Source organism: Eupeodes corollae, chromosome 2 (genome assembly GCF_945859685.1).
Source record: "Eupeodes corollae chromosome 2, idEupCoro1.1, whole genome shotgun sequence".
Classification (NCBI taxonomy): Eukaryota; Metazoa; Arthropoda; class Insecta; order Diptera; family Syrphidae; genus Eupeodes; species Eupeodes corollae.
Genome location: NC_079148.1, coordinates 7,387,412 through 7,405,932, shown reverse-complemented (window position 1 = coordinate 7,405,932; position 18,521 = coordinate 7,387,412). Strand labels below are relative to the sequence as shown.

The 18,521-nt window shown below is 34.0% G+C and overlaps 1 protein-coding gene across 4 annotated transcripts in view; it reads right to left on the bottom strand.

Annotated features, from left to right (window-relative positions):
• Positions 1-18,521, bottom strand: part of LOC129948200 (ubiquitin carboxyl-terminal hydrolase Usp2) — a 95,324-nt gene continuing 76,803 nt past the window's right edge. For all 4 annotated transcript variants that reach the window (XM_056059083.1, XM_056059084.1, XM_056059085.1 and 1 more), the window contains exons 4-11: positions 13,841-14,003; positions 7,831-7,977; positions 7,534-7,747; positions 7,149-7,471; positions 6,930-7,079; positions 6,780-6,858; positions 6,214-6,282; positions 1-1,893 (exon numbers count right to left, since the gene is read on the bottom strand). In XM_056059083.1, coding sequence (XP_055915058.1) covers positions 1,887-1,893; positions 6,214-6,282; positions 6,780-6,858; positions 6,930-7,079; positions 7,149-7,471; positions 7,534-7,747; positions 7,831-7,977; positions 13,841-14,003 — 1,152 coding nt within the window. In that variant the 3' untranslated portion in view covers positions 1-1,886. The remainder of the gene's footprint in view (positions 1,894-6,213; positions 6,283-6,779; positions 6,859-6,929; positions 7,080-7,148; positions 7,472-7,533; positions 7,748-7,830; positions 7,978-13,840; positions 14,004-18,521) is intronic.

Sequence of the window (18,521 nt, the reverse complement as noted above, 5' to 3'; positions counted from 1 at the left end):
TTTTTACGACAAAATAATTAGTTTCTTTTTATTAGTACTTTTTTTTTCTTTTTATATTCATGAATTATATATTAATTTATAATCTAAAGTTCATAAAAATGTGGATAGTAGAGAGTTGAAAAATTGTATTATTTAGCTTTTTGAATATGCGTCGGGTGTTTTTCTTGTTGGTTGATGTTTAAAAACCACTGTTCCAAAATGTCAGTATGTAATGAGTATCTTGTTAATGTATTTAAGTGTTACTGTGTACCTTTTAATGGATACTAAATCTCTTGTTGAAAGTTAAAAATAAAAACATTATATGACTTCCGTTGAAATAACAATAAAAATCACATGCGACATTATTATAACCAAACAATAAATAAACTTTCTTTTTATTCATCATTAAAGATTTTTTGTTTATATATATAAATAATAACAGAAACAAAAAACAAAAGCAATAACATAAAATAAGACAAATAAAAATGTTGACTCCTTTTTTTTAATATATTTACATTTTAAAACTTAAACTTCTAAAGCACTTTTTTATTTTATTTAAAATTAATTTTACATTTTCGTATTATTTTTAATTCTGTTTTATTTTTAGTTTTAGTTTTTTTTCTGTTGTTGTTTTATTTAATAAAAATAAATAAAGTTTTTGTTGTTAATTAGTTTTCGACATTCCGTACATTCTTTTGTTTATTTTTGTTTTGGAAATATTATTTTAGTTCGTATTATTTTTCAGCTTTGATGTTAAAATTTGATACACAATTTTGGTTAATTTCTTTTCTTTTTTTTAAATTTAAATTGTATTTCTTAGTTTGCTATTTTATTATTGTTTGTTTGCTTTTTTTAACTATTCTTAGATTTTATTAATTGCACTTAATAAAACTTGTTGTTTCGCATGTTTTTTTTTTTAATTTACTTTATTTTGTTTAATATTTATTACATATTTTTCGATTCTTTACTATTTTGGTAAATGGCTTTTGTGGCATCAAAGAAAATCGATTTCTATTTTTAGTGTTCTTTCTTTTGTTTTGTTTTAATCAACTTATAAGTCTAAGGTTTTTTAAATTATAAGTTTATGTTTTTATATATTTTTAATCATACATATATTTACTTCTTTTCAAAAAGTCTTTGGTTCATCAGATTAGAATTAAAAATGTTTTTATAAATATTTAGATGTTTGATCGTTTTTTATTATTTTAACAAAAATAAAAACATTGTTATTTTGTGTGTGCAAAAAAAATATAATAAAATAATAGAATAAATTATTATTAATAAATTATACAAAATAAAGAATACAACAAATAACAATTATAAATCATAAAAGGATTGAACAACAAATGTAGTTTTGTTTTCTTTTTTTGTTTTAAATTAAGTTTAAGTTTTATTTAAATTTATTTATTTATTTAAACTTGTCTGCCATAATTTTAAAAAAAGAAATAATAACATGATGTAAAAAATATTGCATAAAATATAATTCCAAGCAGAAAGTTCATAAGATAAATAGGTTCTTGATGCTTGAGATGATGTTGTTTGTTGTTGTTGTTGAAGCTTTTCAACCTCACACTACCATCATCATTGCGATGAGTTCTTGGATCAAATGGATTGAATGTTTTATTTGATGTATAAAATATAGATTCGGGAAATGCAACAACAACATTTTCTTGTCGGTCGTGATATTGATTTCTTTTGAATTTAAAATTATTTTGAATCTTTCGCTGTGACAACGCTTGATCGGCGTTGTTGTTGTTTAAGTGATCTTCAATATTTCGTCGCTGACTGTGCGAAAATAATGATGAACGAGACAAGGGATGTCTTTGTGATTAATATTGCCGCTTTCTTTTATTGTTTTTATTTTTTATTTTTTAAATGTTGTGTGTGGATGTTTTTATTTTTATTTTTTAATTTCTGGAGAAAGATATATTTATATATATATATAAAATGAATAATTCAAAATCGAAATCAATTATTTTGAATGATTAAAATTAGAGCTTGAGCAGCTTTTTTATTAGTAATTTAATTAGTTTAAGGGTTAGTATTGAAAGAAATATAAAACAACAACAACAACACGGAGGAAAATAAGGATCATTTAAAGTTGCAAGAGTTGTTTGGGCTCATTTTTGGGGATATCCTCTAAACGGTTCTAAGAGAAATACAACTGAAAAATATTTAACAATTGAATATTTTTGAAGGAGATGTTACTCACTTCTGTCATAGTTACGATTAATTTGTATCGTACCCGTGCTACATATAAATAAATCTAATGATTTTTAATTTGAATGAATTATCTTTGAATTATCATTTGATTTCAGAATCAATATTATGTGCCAAATTAATTTAAAATTAAATATCAACAAATATTTAACACGATATTTAAGTTTTTGAGTTTTGTAACGACTCAAATTAAAACTGATCACAAGTGAAACTTTTTGGTATGCTCAATATTTGAGTTCTGTGTTTTTTTTTTTTTTTTGAATAATATTTTAGTTGTATAAATCTAAGACCCGTTTAGTCGATACTTGTGATACATACAATTATTGTTAATGGAAATAATAGAGCTCATATATAATAAACAATGTCATTTTACAAAGGTTGTTTCAATATGACGTACAGATTATAATAATAATTTACATATATTTAAAGAAAATGGATAGAACAATTATATTGCAAGGGAAGTTTCTAGTTGGCAGAAGTTGTATAGTTCAATTAATTAGTTCAATATGCTCCTAAATTGGCTGAAATGGTAAAAACTGGCCTCAACAAAAATGTAACCTCCACCGCTTGATGGACAATAAGAAAAAGTGGATACAATAGCAGATCACCAAAAAACAATGGATCACAGAAGTCAATCGAAAGAGTTTTTAATTTGCAAAGAGCTACCACAATTAGAGTTCTGGAAGAACGTTATTTCCACCGATTAAAGTTTAATTTATTTGGATTTGATGATCGACAGGGAGTTTGGAGAAAACTTAACCAGGAGTAGAACTTGGTTGTGGACCTGTAATCGTGAATTTGAATGATTTCGGAAGCTTTGAAGTAATAAATGGAATAATGAACTAGGATGTACATACATAGTTGCGTTCAGTAAGTTCTATTCTTAGGCCGAAAGGCAGTAACTATAAAATAATGGATTAACTTAGAGCACCCACATAGCGCCAGTAAGATATTTTTTAAGCTTTTGAAATTTACGCTAGTGTTTTTAAGAATTTTTGTCTAGCTCTAAGATAGTTTTAAGATTTTGTTAAAATAAAAATCAAACATTTTTTTTTTAAATAATTAACAGGCACTCAAGGAGTTATTAGTGCCCTTTATATGTTTATATTTAAACACAGTGTGAGCATCAGGTAGGGAAGGATTTAGGAAGAGATACCGGTGCACATTGGTCTTAAAGTTCTGAACATCAAAATGGGAGGAAAAAACACAGTTGGCTAAATCATTCCACATTCTCGATGTGCGATTTAAAAAAGTATCTCTATACTTGACAGTACGCCCGAAATTGAGCTTAAGGGTAAATTGATGAGCATTCCTTAAAGTGCGAGTATTACAGCCGAATCGTTTATGGCTGAATCACAAACACGCTTCAGCTTTAGCTTCGTCTGCGTTACGATAGGCCTGCTTCGAGGTTGCTTTGAATGACATTTCTATTATTTCATCCCTCCAAAGAGCAAATATTTTGTTTGTTGACATTTTTGTACAGCTGTTGAGCTGTGAGACAAAGCAAATGTTCAGATAATGGCTGAAACACATACGCGCTTCAGATTCGGCTTTGCCTGCGTTACGTTAGGCCTGCTTCGAGGTTGCTTTGAATGACATTTCTATTATTTCATCCCTCCAAAGAGCAAATATTTTGTTTGTTGACATTTTTTTACAGCTGATGAGCTGTCAGACAAAGCAAATGTTCAGATAATTGAACTAGAGCTTCCGTTTGGAGTCACATTACGTTACATTACGTTCTTTTCCTTACGATTGTCAAACGAAACGTGAGGTCGAAGCTCCATTGTGATAGCATGCATTGAATTCCTATGGTTGAACTCGTAAACTTTAGGCGAAGCCGAAGCTGAAACGTGTATGTGTTTCAGCCATTAAGGGCTGAAATGCAACTGGCCAATTCGACAGAACAATGTATGTAAAAATATCGATAAAACAACGAACGGCATGAAACATTGCGGCGGTGTTCGAGCAATGTAAATGTTTCGATTGTAGTTCTATAGCCTATCATTTTTAAAGCCCTTTTTGTATTCTGTCCAAGAGATTTAAACTTGTTTTAGGGGCAATTTCCCAGATATGCGAATTATATATTTAAGTTTTGGTCGGATGAAGGCTTTGTATATTACAGCCACATCAGAAGAGGTGACAAATTTCTTGCACCGTCGGAGAAACCCTAACCAACTGGCAGCATTTTTGACAATATCAAATATATGACCATTCCATAAAAGGTGATCTGTGATACACATACCGAGTACTGACAGATGATTAGTTTCCTGGTTGCAAGTGCCATTCATAGATAGTGGCATCGGGGTAAGTTTCTCTTTAACGGCAGGAGACAGCATTGAGTTTTCGAAGCATTAAATTCTACACGGTTTCTGACTCCCTATTGGACAATGCTGTCAAGATCAGAATTTAATGAGCTTATCATATGCTGCCGTTTAAATTTCACATCTGAAGGACAAGACTGTGAATCTAGAAACGAGTATGAGAAGCTGAGGGTACTGTCGTCGGCGAAACAGTTTAATGGATTAGAAGTGGCAGACATAAGATCATTTATGAATATAAGGAAGAGAGTCATGGTCAAAACGGAGCCAGGGGAAACCAGCATTTATTTTATGAATTTCAGACTTGAAACCATACAATACAACTTGTATTGAACGGTTAGAAAGGTAATTTCTAATCCAACAAGTTTTTGTTTTACCAAGTCAATGATCATAAACACACCTTGTTGAAAGCTCGTACATGGTGTTTATATAACTGTGTATCCACAATCACTGGACAGAAATCATATTAAGAATCTTTGGGAGCATTTGGATTCAAGAATTCGTAAGACGACTAATAGAAAATTACATTACAACTGACACGAGTTTCACCCATAAATTAGTCGAATCAATGCCAAAAAGATTGAAAGCTGTCAAAGAAAATAAAGGATATGTTATAACTATTAACAATGTTTTTACTTTTTCCCAAAATGATATTGAAATGTATATCATGGGAAGTATTGTATAATATTATTTTCGAAAAATGTTTTATTTTTTAAGTCAATATGTTATTATAGCTTTTTCACACGTTTGTCAAACAAAATGTTCGATTGAATTCAGCCCTGAAGATTGTTGTGGTTGTGAAAGCCTGTTTGGATCATATACAGACATCGTGAACGGCATTCCTGAATTTGAAACATCGTGAAATATTTAGCTCTTTGAGTCATTTTGAGACTTTTTATAAGGTTTTCCTTTAAAATGTCAATATAAATTTTTCTGTCCCAATGACAACTAAATCGTCCACACATGAAACGGTTATGTAGACCCACACTATTTTTCGATGCGTTTTCCAAGTTTATTTTTTGTATTGCTGTGTTAGACTTTCTTTACAAGAAGTGTAAATATTCCTCTTTGATTTATGAAGGCCAAAACCTTCTCAATTTGTCTGATAAAATGCAACCGAAAGAGAATCCAGGGAAACAGTCTAACGGACTGTATTTTGCCAAGGAACATATGACCTACCTATAACAAAAGTCGTTCTATCGAACTTTTATGTTGATTACTATTACATTAAGGCGACTGAGCTTGTATTTTAGGTCTGCCAATTTCAATTTAAAAAAAATATCGAACTGCACTTTATTCGAAACATTTAATTCTGCCAACTATACCACTGATTCAAAATAATAGAAACATATATTCTGACATTGTTATTTAACATATTTCAATATTGGACTTTGGTCAGTTAAATTGAACAAACAAGTTTTAAGTTAGTTATATTAATTTTCAATGATTTATTACTATTATAAAATATACATGATGAAACCAAAACTAAGGAGAATAATATAACAGACATTTTAGTAGGTGTTAGTTTTTGATTTTAGTTTGCAATAATCTTGTTAAATATTTTTTAAACTAAGTTAAAAACTAAACTATTAATAACACATGTGGTGTGGGATTTAATATATAATTTCTCTTAATGTTTTCTTGTTAGTTTGTAGTAAAAATAGAAAGAAAGAAAAAACAAAAATAATAATCTTACGCTCGTTCGTAGAACAAAATGTAGGCACTAGATGACACTAAATGACTTTCTGTCAATTCACTGCTGACACTGAAATTGAAGAAACATTTATATTTATTTATTTCACACTAACACTACAAAAAGCTTCTTTTTTTAGATCCACTTTATCACGGACGACAAGAATTTTATACTCTGTTCAACAAAAATATTTAGTAGAGGCCTTAAGCGTAAGCTTTTTCCAAAACAATGGCGCCTGGTGTACCCTCATTGTCTGACCGTTGTATCCCTTCTTCAATCGTGTGCTTGTCAGAGTTCCCATTATCACTTTCAATTGCAAGCAAAGAGCTTATTCATTGAATCTTATTATGGAGCTTTTTATTTCTAAAGCTTTTGAGAGATAAAACCCTGTCAGAACTTAAAAAAGCGACACGCTTATGCAAGTCAATACAATCAGAGTGAGAGGCAAACACGTCTTATCTTCCCTGTACTGACTTATTTTGTTAAACAGAGTATAGTAACCTATCATGATGAAGCATTTTCAAGACCAGATTGAGTTAGTAATAATATTTGTTCTGAAATTTACTTACACATTGTCATTAAACTCATGCCATTTTTTGGTATTAGGATGTTTACACAATGCTACATAATGTCCACCTGCTGTTGAACCTTTACGCCATACAAAAACAAATAAGTTAATATATTTGTAAGTTTATATTAAGCAACAAATTCATATTTACCCATGTGATTTGAAATTGCATACAAAGAATAATAAACATTTGTACTTGAATTAGATCCATAAGGACCCATATTCAATTCTCGCTCGCCAGTAGGGAATTCCACAATATTCGACATTTTACTCCATCGTGTTTCTGAGAAGCGTTTCAGATCTTCAAAAAAATGAAAACCAAATTAAAAAATTGTACATTTACAATCAGTTGTTATTATCATTAACTTACGGATAACCAAATACTTCGGAAATCGTTGAATTGTAAAGCTTTTCGTACTTTTCCGTCGTGTTTGGCATTTTGAACAGGTTGGCATCTCGTCTCCATCGAGAATTTCTTCGCGGATAAAAAGATCCAAGCAGGCTTCTAATTTACACCGTGACGACGAGGGCAGTGGCACACTCAAATCCCAAACAGGATCGAAGGTTACACTTGTATTGCCACAAACGGTACATCTTAGTGTACTTTTTAATTGGCCAACAAATAAATCACGGATGACAGAGTTTTCTGCCTTTGCATACCATTCCCATGTTATATCAGCCTTTCGGTTGTCACTACAAATAGAAAAAAACAAATTTTAAAACCTTAGAACTTATTCCATCAAATTCAAACTCACCTTAAACTTTCATCAATTTTTAAAAGGTCACCTTTTACGCCTGAGTTTAATGCAGAGTGCAAAGAATCAAGGAAGAAACGCAAAAACTCTTGCGCATCTTGTTGATTATAATCACTATACATTCTGTGTTTGCTTGAAAATGCTCTTTTAAGCTCACTCGGTGTAACGGTATTTACGTTTGAAGTCCACATTTCACGTATTAATTTGGCAAACTCTAGAGACAACAAAAAAAGATATCAAATTCGATTTAAATAAGTTCAATCTCTCTTGCATCAAATTTTAGGTTATACAACGTACCGCTTAAAATTTGTTGATCCTTCGACGATGAGGATCTTACACCGTTTTGTGTTTTTAGAAATTTGGTTAGCTCGCTGGTGTGACTTAGACATTGAATAACAGAATTCATAAAACATGTATTGCCGATATTTCTCAGTCCACATAATCCTGTAAATAAAATTTGTTATTTTATTATAAAAGACATTTTGACAAATATAAAAACGGTCAAATGGGTATTTTGAAATCTTAGAAGTACAGAAATTATATAATTTTAATAAAAAACGAAATCTGAAGTTAAAATGGTCTAACCCGCTTGAAACGGGCGATATCTTGACATCTATAAATTGACATTACAATAATTTTAAATTTAAATAAATAAAACTACGTTTGAAAAAAAAAATACTGACATTGAAAGTTTTAAAAGTTTAAAGGTTGAAGATTTGGTTTTTGTTTTTCAAAAAATCTTTGAAAGCTTTGTTTTTTGTGGTAAAAATATTAATAATATTATTTTAAAAGGACAAGTACCATTTTTGTAGAATTGACAAACCAATATATGATTAAAATTTTGAATATAAGTGGTACGGGTGCGGCTTGGTTACTTCCTTATCTGAAACTCTCGCAACTGAGCGGCTATTAATAGTAAAGTGTTGGTTTATGGCCTGTTCGAAAACACGTTTGCTAAATTTTTCGTTATGACTCGTTCAGTGTCAACAATGCAGTGGACAAAGCAAGAGCGCGCGTTCGCCGTGGAGGCCTACTTTTCTTTCAGTCGTCGCAATCAGCGTGCTTTCAGAAACCATTTTTATTTGCACCTGCAGGCCGTATGCTTGATCAGATAGATTTTATTGGCCCATTGTTCTTTGAAGAGAACGAAAGAGCAGTTAGCAGTCAATTCTGTTATGTCAACATGATTGTGGATTTTGTTCTGCCCAAACTTGAAGAAATTAATGTAGGGAAAGTGTGGTTTCTACAGGATGGCGCCACAGCTCAGACGGAAAGAAAGTCAAGATCTCTTAGAGGCGATCTTCAGTCGCCACCACGATCGCCAGATTTAGCCTAATATGATTTTTTCCAGTGAGGCTAGCTTAAATCGTTGGTATAAACTGATTGTCCAGAGACCCTTCGTCATCTTAAAAATAATATTCGTGCTGCTATCCCTGACATAAGCACAGATATGGTAGAAAAAGTGGAAACTAATTAAATTCCCACTATCTAAGTGCATTGATTAGAACGGTGGCCACCGTCACGCTGTCGTTTTTAAAACCAAATAAAATAAAACTTTAAATGTACTTCTATACAGAGACAAAATAATGAAATCAATATTGCCAATACTTTTTGTGTTATGATTTTCTAAAATAAGAAAGTAACTACGCCCCGCCCTGTATTTGTTTTTAGTGGGCAAGGATAAATTTAAAAATGTGTACAGTGGCTCGCACGACCAATAGGACAAAGAAAATGTAAATGTTCTCAATCAATGTCTCCAAGAAAATGTATAGATGGTGTAGAACTCAACCATCCTTTTAAAAAATATTTAAATTCAACATCACTTTAACTAAAAAAACCACATTTTAAAATATTAATTAGCAAATAAATAAAAAAAATAGCACACATTCCTTAATTTAAACTCTCACACTTCATTGGACGATTTAAAACCGAAAATAGGATTCATAATTTGAGCAGAAAAGTAAAAGAAAGGAAGCTGAAGACGTACAATGAGAAGCTTCTTTACGCTAGTCAATTAAAATTCCTTCTTATCTTCGGTATCTCGAAAGACTTAAACGAAAACATAAGAAGAACCATCGCCATAGAAGAAATGACCGAATTGGCAGTATACAAAAATAAATAAATTGGGTGGCGCAACAGTCCGTTGAGAACCAGGGCCTAGTTACTTATCACTCTCAACCATTCCTGGGTGCGAGTAATTGCAGGGATGGAGGAATTACTCTTGTAGAATTTGTGAATTCCTCTCAAGAGTCAGTACCAGTGAAAAAAACTTCAAGGATCGAACCCAAGACTTCTGGCATGACAGTCTAACGCACCAACCATCATGCCAAAAACTGAAGTTTACTAATGAACATATTATAACACAGGATACTACTCGTATCTTCTTGGAATAAGGTGGAACTACATATTTTTGTATTGTTAGTTAAATCTTAGACATAAGACAATATTATGATAAATGTTCACGGATAGAAGCAAATTCAACCTTAAAGGGTGAAAGAATGTTCATATGTGCGGCGGAAAGCAAATGAAGAATTTTCTCATAAGCATACTTGAGATACTGTAGGTATAAGCATCGCCTTGGGTCAGTTATGGTATGAGAATGTGTTACAATTTCTGGTGATCAGAACTAATATTTTTGTCTAACATCAATATTTTGAAACATCTTTTACAGCAAGATCGTAGTTGTTGTATAGTTACCATTAAGTGCTTAGAAGACAGAAAAACTCTCTGGCTTTAATGCAATCGAGACGTTGAGTTCCTCAAAAGAACTAGAAATATTGAGGACCACCTAAATATGGACAAACTTTGTCATAAAATTAGCTGGCTGTCGACGGACAGGCAAGCGTGTGCCAACCAAATTGACCACTTCGCGATTAGTCGACACTTTAGAAGCAGTCTCTTGGATGTATGAAACCGAAGAGGCGCTGATATTGGACTTGCCCTCGACCACCACTTAATGATAGCTACCCTAAGATTACGTACAGCTACAGTTCGAAGATCCAACGGAATAACAAGAGCCCCCAAATTCAACATCGCCAGACTAAAGGATCCCACGACCCGTCAACAATTTAGGGACTACCAGCCACACGAAATTAGAACAATCAGCAGCACAGTACATGACGACATCGAACACCATTGGAATGCTGTGAAAATTTTTTTTATTTCAGGTGCTGACAGAATAATCTGTCGGAAAAATGGAAACAACAACAATTTTTGGCTTTCAGAAGAATTTTGGACAAGGATCAACGAACGCAAACAGTTAAGGGCCCGAATAACTGCTGCACAAGAGGAAGAAAGAAACGAGCTGGAGTCCTGGTATCGCATGAAGAAGAGAGAGGTTCACCGCAGTGTGCACCGCGACAAGCGTAACTACATCAGCAGCAGAAGATGCTACAAATAGGTGCGACAGCAGGACCGTTTACAGAATAACCAAAGAGCTGATCGGTACACACAATTCAAAGCAACACCTGGTGAAAGAAGTAAACGGTACTAAGTTCGGTGGATCAGCAAGTCAGAAGGTGGAAAGAACACTTTTCCTAGGTTTTAAACCGAATGTTTGCAAACAACGTGCAGCCGATACCTTCTAAAGCGCCTGAAGAAACTAATCACCGAATTCGCACCGCACTACTTGGTAAAGATGAAATCGTTGCCGCAATTAAAGCGCTTAAGAATAACAAAGCTGTAGGACAGAGCTTTTACAAGCAGTGTCAACGTTATCAAGCGAACTGCTTCATCCGCCATCCAAGAAGCCTGGACCACCAGATTTCCCCATGAGTGGAAGAAGGGAATTATAGTGAAGCTCACAAAAAAATGAGATCTTACAAAGTGCGAAAATTGGAGAGGAATTTGCGTTCTACCAGCCGTTGCCAAAATAGTAACAAAAGTTATACTGGAACGCATCAGAGAACACCTGGAGGCCACGTTCGATGCCGAACAAGCAGGATTCCGCGCTGGATCCTCCTGTATTGATCATATTAACACCCTGCGGATCATTATTGAACAGTGCGTTGAATATCGATCACCACTACACCTGCTGTTCATCGATTTCGAGAAGGCTTTTGATAGCGTTAACAGGGAGTATATGAATTTGAAATCCGAAACAGAGTCAGACAGGGCTGTATTCTGTCGCCAATATTGTTTTTGTTGGTGATAAGCGATGAACTGCGCTCAGCTCTGTCAGGTAGCGGAGGGAAACAATGGACTTTGACATCCTATTTAAAGCACTTGGATTACGCGGACGATGTTTGCTTACTGTCTCATAGGATCATGGAACTCCATCAAATGACAACAGCAGCTATTTTTTGTTAAAAAATCTCTTGACTTGATTGGTTGAATGATCTTGTTAAAAATAGTAAAGTAACAAAATAATTGGTGCAAAAATCTCCAAAGTAAAACAAGGGTAAATACGAATATGTTGAGCCTGTAAGTTTCAGTTTGTTGGAATTGACATCATCAAGAAATTGATTTTTGGATTGTATAAAATATATACGTTAGTAGTAAATGAAGACTGCACGTTTTTGAGTTTTTGGAATAAATTTGTAAGGTCAAAACGTAGAGCCAAACATTTTTTTCTGACATACGTTTTTGAGCAAGTTTTGTAGAAACAAATATTGAGTTCTTCGACCAAAGGAGTTTAAAAATAGCCCTGCATTCCCCCTTCATTAGTCTTATAAGATTGTTTTATTTCAAAAAGTCACCAACAATTTCGAGGGTTAAGTGTAAGCCTTTGATTCCTTCATTATCAGTTTTTTTTTTAATTTTGAACTTAAAAGTGGTGTGTTTCTAGCTTGACATGGAGCTGGGATCATCACAAGCATTTGGGAGAAAGGATTTTTTAACCAAGCCGATACAAGAGCACTAAATAAGAATCCTAATTTAAAGCATCATTAGAATTTTGAAATTCCACTTTGGTGTTTTCAGTTTTGCGGAACTGGAATTTTTGCTCCCAGGTTTAGACCCCGGAAACTACTGGCTGTTCAAAAACCTCAACAAGAAATTTAGCTCGAATGAAGTGTTTGTTGTCGCTGAACCAGAGGCCTGTTTTAAGGTACATAAATGATGTTCTACAAAAATGGTATGGAAATATTAGAGCGGTATTGGAATGATTGTGTGCTCTTGATGAACTTTTTCAGCAAATGTATTGTTAACTGATGTTAAGTTTCTATTTAGAATATTCAAACCGGACGCAAAATCGGAACGTTTCATTCGAAAAGCTATTTTTTGCATGACATACTCTTAGAGACCTTGGGTCATATGTAAAGAGATGAGTTCAAGCTCTCTCTCAAAATGGCCGAGTTTCTGAACGATTTTGTTACAAATCGTGTTTATAAAAATAGAAGATGTCCAATTCGTAAAGATTTTCGAAAATTGTATAGATTTATTGAAACAGGTTTTCAATTATTGACAGATGAGTTTTTGGGCCAACCCTGGAAACACGCGGTAGTCCTTTGACTCATAGAGAAAAAATGAGGATTTTTCTGCTTTATGAAGGAGATCTTGGATTTTAAAGCGGTGTTGGTGAAGTCATTGGTGTCAATCAATCAAAAATATCTAGGGTGGTGCAGCAAGTCGCAACAAAAATTGCAAGCCGTGCAACTGATTGAATCATATTCCCACACACTTTTGAAGAAATAGAAGAAGCGCAAAGGTGGGGCAGTAAGTATAAGTTTTCTTACGCCATTGGTGCTCTGGATTATACACATATTCCTATAAGGAAACCACTTTATCACCACGAGGAGTACGTCATCCGAAAAGGATACTACTCAATAAATGAACAGTCTGTTCGCGTTCAACGCGGACGAAAAATGTACAAGCATTGAAAATTTGCTGGCCACGATCAGTCCATGACTCCCGTATTTTGAAAAATAGTTACTTATTTAATCATATGAATAATAATTCCTCAGCAATATTACTGGGCGATGAAGGGTATGGCACAACGCTTTGGTTAATGACACTATTTTCCTTCTTGACCCGACTGACCGCACAGAAACTACTGTTTTAACTAGTGCAAGTACATATAAAGAGCTATGAGATCGTTCTCATATAACTGAGTCAGAACTGTAGAGTGAACTCGTTTTTTTGCATATGAAACAGAGTCCGAGTCTGCTCGATTGATCTCATATGCGAGTTCAAGCTCGTCAGCTCTGACTCTGAGAACTTTCTCATCTTTTAGCATATGACCCCTTGTCTCTTCTACGCAACAATCAGTGCCATCTAAGAAATTTCAGATACAGTCATGACTACACCACGGTACTAAATAATAAGATTTTAGCATTAATCAATAAATATATATTATATAAGAACTCACCTTCTTGTTCTGGGGATAGTTTTCTCGATGATGACGACGAATAATCATCCGATAGATTTCGACTAGATAAAATCGATGATGTGCTGCTGTCACGATCCCAATCACGTGTTGGTTTCGGTGATATTGGTGGAAGGGTACTCCGTAGTGAGGAAGTATTCCGAACCTATTTTAAAAAAATCAATATAAATATTCTATTAATTTAATAATAATCTTTTTGAATTAATTTTAGTTTTTTTAATATGTTATTTGCGCTTCGAGAACAAAACAAGATTATGATTATATTTTATGGCTTTTACAAACAAAATGAAATGATTATTATTTTTATTTGTTGAAATATTTAAATATTAACGCGATTTAAGAAGAAAAAAATATACGATTTTGCGCGAAGATTTTGATTTTATTTAATGTTATATTTTAGAAAACTAAAAGTAATGTTATGAGGAAAAATGTTTTGTTTCACTAAAATATGTGTGTTGTTTTTATAATGCAGAGTAAGTATTTTGTTTAAAGTGTGTTTTATGTTGTTCTGATTTTCTTTCAAATATTAATTATTGTATTAAAGCAAAACAAAAAAATAAATTCAAATTAATTTCAAACAATTTAAGCTTAACAAATTATACAAACAAGAGTTACTGTGAAGCAAGAAGGTGTTATGGTCAAAATAATTAATACAAATTAAGCATCATATTTGTGATGAATGAAAACGCAAAGCTTAGGAACTCAAAACGTTTACTTATACATAAAATCGTATAAATAAGGCAACATAGCAACAAGCAAGCATACAAACCCCATTCATTCAAAATAAGTAAATGTCTTATTAAGAATTGTATTTTTAATAAATAATTAGAAATATTTTTACAAATATACATTTTTTTCGGAAAGGAAAAGTATTGCATATAAAAATGTGTGCCTCAAAGTAAGGAATAGTTTTAGGCGTATCCTTTTTAGAAAACAAAATTGAAGTATCAACTTTTTGCAGGTTTCCGTTTCCATTCAATTCTTTGAACCTATTTTTATTTTTACAAAGGTTTCTAATGTCTTGAGTATATATTAGAACTTCCTGGAAGCCCAACAGTTAAAAGGTACTTAAATTCAAGGTTAAGGACCAAAGAAATACATTTTAACAGCAATTGAAGTTCCAACAATGTTTTGTCTATACATATTGCAGGACATTGCTAACTATTATTATTGGTAATCCATCGTGTCTGATCGGGTAACAGTTGATAGCCTATAACTTGGCTTAGTCCAGCAGCTAAACTTTTAACCACGAAGAAGTCGCAAACATTATGTGTGTCCCTTTATGGATAACTAAGCTATTTTATGGAAGTTAGCATTCTTCGTAACTGAATTGGATCCTTTAACGAAATCGAAAAGAAAAAGGAGACCCTCTAAACTGCACCAACTATAAAGGTATCAGTCTACTTAACATCGCCTATAAAATCTTCTCTGCCGTTATATGTGAACGTCTAACGCCCATCGTCAAGAACCTGATATGTCCTTATCAGTGTGGTTTTAGACCAGGAAAGTCCACAGTTGATCAAATATTCACATCAAGGCAGATCCTGGAAAAAACCGAACAACACCAAATCGACACCCACCATCTTTTCATCGATTTTAAGGCCGCATATGACAGCATCTACAGGGACGAGCTGTATAAAGCCATGTTTAGTTTTGGCATCCCTGCCAAACTCATCTGTTTGTGCAGGATGACCATGGAGAATTCACGCTGCTCAATTAAGGTTGGAAACAACTTAACATAACCTTTCGATGTCAAAAAAGGTTTTAGATAAGGTGATGCGCTGTCATGTGATTATTTTTAACATCGTGCTTAAAAGAATAGTGCAGAGCTTACACGTCAACACTAGAGGCACTATCTTTCAAAAGGCTTTCCAATTACTGGCATATGCTGATGACTTTGACATAATCGGAAGAACTCAGCGTGATGTCAATGGGGCTTTTGTGAGTATTGAGGCAGAGGCGACAGAAGATTTAACGGTTAATGAGGGCAAAAAAAAGGACATACAACACCGACGTCTTGGTCAAAACGTCAATATCGACAGACGTAACTTTGACGTAGTCAAGGACTTCGTCTACCTAGGCTCCATTGTAAACGCAGAAAACAACACCAGGGCTGAGATCAAACGCAGAATAACTCTTACTAACCGCTGTTTCTTTGGGCTTAAAAAGCAATTGAGTGGAAAAGTCCTCTCTCGAAGGACCAAAGTGTCGCGTCGCTATATAAGACTCTTATCATCCTGCTATACGGTGCAGAAGCACAGACTATGACAAAGGGTCGTTTCGAGAGAAAAGTTCTTCGCGTGATCTACGGCCACGTATGCATCGAAGGGGAGTGAAGGAGAAGATGGAACCACGAGCTGTACGGGCTGTACAGCGACGTAGGCTTAGCCAGAAGGGTAAAAGTTCAACGACTAAGATGGCTGGGTCACGTAGAGCGCATGCAAACCAATCCTCCGACCCGGAAGGTCTTCGAATCCACACCCAAAGGACAGCGCAGTAGAGGGAATCAGTTGACGCGCCCAAGTAGAAATTAAAAGCGCGAAACTGGAGACATCTTGGGTGAGGCCCGAGTTCACACAGGACTGTAGCGCCACCTTAAGTAAGTAAGTAAGAAACCGAAACTAAGCCTCACACGTTAGGCAGGTCCACAAAACGCGAGATTCCTTAAATTGGTGGGAGAGGGAGTTCATGCAGCATACCATGGTCCATGAATATCTTAGAGCTTAGTGACGTACGACGGCAGTTGGGAACGGAAAATATAAGACGCCAACTCTATTGCGGAATCTACATGCATATGTGAGAAAAGAAACCTGGGGCAATCGTGATGCCAGAGTTTGGCTGCCCTCAACTGAAACAACTACCAGAAATCTAATTTCATGGGAACATGGGAATAGGTAAACGGGGTTTGAAGGCCAGATTTCAGAGTAAAGTACGAAACGGGTTGCATCATTGTATTGTGTTGCAACGACAATGATAAGAGTTTAGTGGACTTTTTAAACGCTAACACTCTTGTGATTTATGGTTCCATGTTTGAACACAAGACGTGCCACAATACAAGGTGGGTGTCGACTGATAGATACGAGTGAGCTTCTTCCAACCAAATTGATCGCTTCGCAATAAGTCGAGGACCCTCAAGAAGAAGTGTGAGTATTATTAACTAAACTTAAGTTATAGCTGCAGTACCGGTAGCGTGATGGTTAGTGCGTTGGACTGTCATGCAAGGGGTCTTGGGTTCAATCCCTCCCTATGCCACCTAACTTTCACGGAGACTACTTCTGGCGAGGAATTGACAAATCCTCCAAGCGTAATTCTTGTCATGAAAAGTGCTTTCTCAAATTAGCGTTCGGATTCGGCATATAAACTGTAGGTTCCTTCCATTTCTGACAACATTACTCACACACAGGAATGGTTAAGAGTTGTAAGTCATTAGGCCCTTGTTCTTCATGGACTGTTTCGCCACTTAAGTTATTTATAAGTTATAGCTGGTAATTACTGACATCAATGTCATTCTCTTGTGATAACTCTCTGAAAGTAAGATTTTAAACTTTGATATCTAATAGTTGTCATTTTCCAGCCATTAAGAGTCTTAGATAAAGCCCAAGAGACTGTTTCATGGAAGGTTTTTGAGTTCCTCAAGAATTTTGAAAAAGTATATACCTAAGAATTTATATTTTCTAATCTTTTATTGGTTGCTCGCATTATTTGGCTTGAAAGACATTGCTTTGATCGAAAAGTACATATATTCCAGGAACCATTTTCGGTATAACTAGTATTAAATATACAAATACATTTGTTGGCTCAGCAGTCCGCTGAGAACTCAACCATTCTTTTGTGTGAGTAATGTTGTCAGGCATAGAAAGATAACCAATATTACCAATGGTCTAAAAGTCGCTTTGAAAAAACATAGACTTCTATAATGGAAAAGCTATATACTGTTACCGTATTTTTAGTAAGTTTAATTTGTTTACTATCTGCAAAGACTTTTGCTTCTTCTATCTTCAAAGACCGTTTGGGAAAGTATTTATGCAATTTGTCCTAGACTTTTGAATAATAGTTGAATGAGTAAGATAACTTCATAATATTCATATAAACGAAAGATCGAAAAAATCTTTCGTAAACACTAAAGCATCTTGCACATATGCTACGAACTGTGGATGTTCGCATATTTTGACTTTTCTTTCACATGAGCTTTCTTTCTATTCGCAGACAGCGACGAACTGTCAATTTATAATTACCCTTTTCAACAAACAAAACAATAGTCGCATAATTTTGAGGTCAAGTTAAGCGTAAGTATTAATTGTCAATTTAAACAAAAATACATTTAAATTATAAGAAACCAATTGACACTAAGGTTAGGATAATAAAATTTGCGTTTTGTTCTCTAAAACATGAAAATTTTGTAAAAACAATTTGGTAGCAACGAATTGCAGTGTGGTTGCTACGAACTGTCAAACTATATTCGCGTTCCACATACCATCCACACTGCAACGAATAAATTGTTCGCGTTCAACTTAACATCAAAATTATACCACTCTTGTTTTGTTTGTTGAAAAGGGTAATTATAAATTGACAATTCTACGCTGTCTACGAATAGAAATAAAGCTCATGTGAAAGAAAAGTCAAAATATGCAAACATCCACAGTTTGCAGTTCGTAGCTCATGT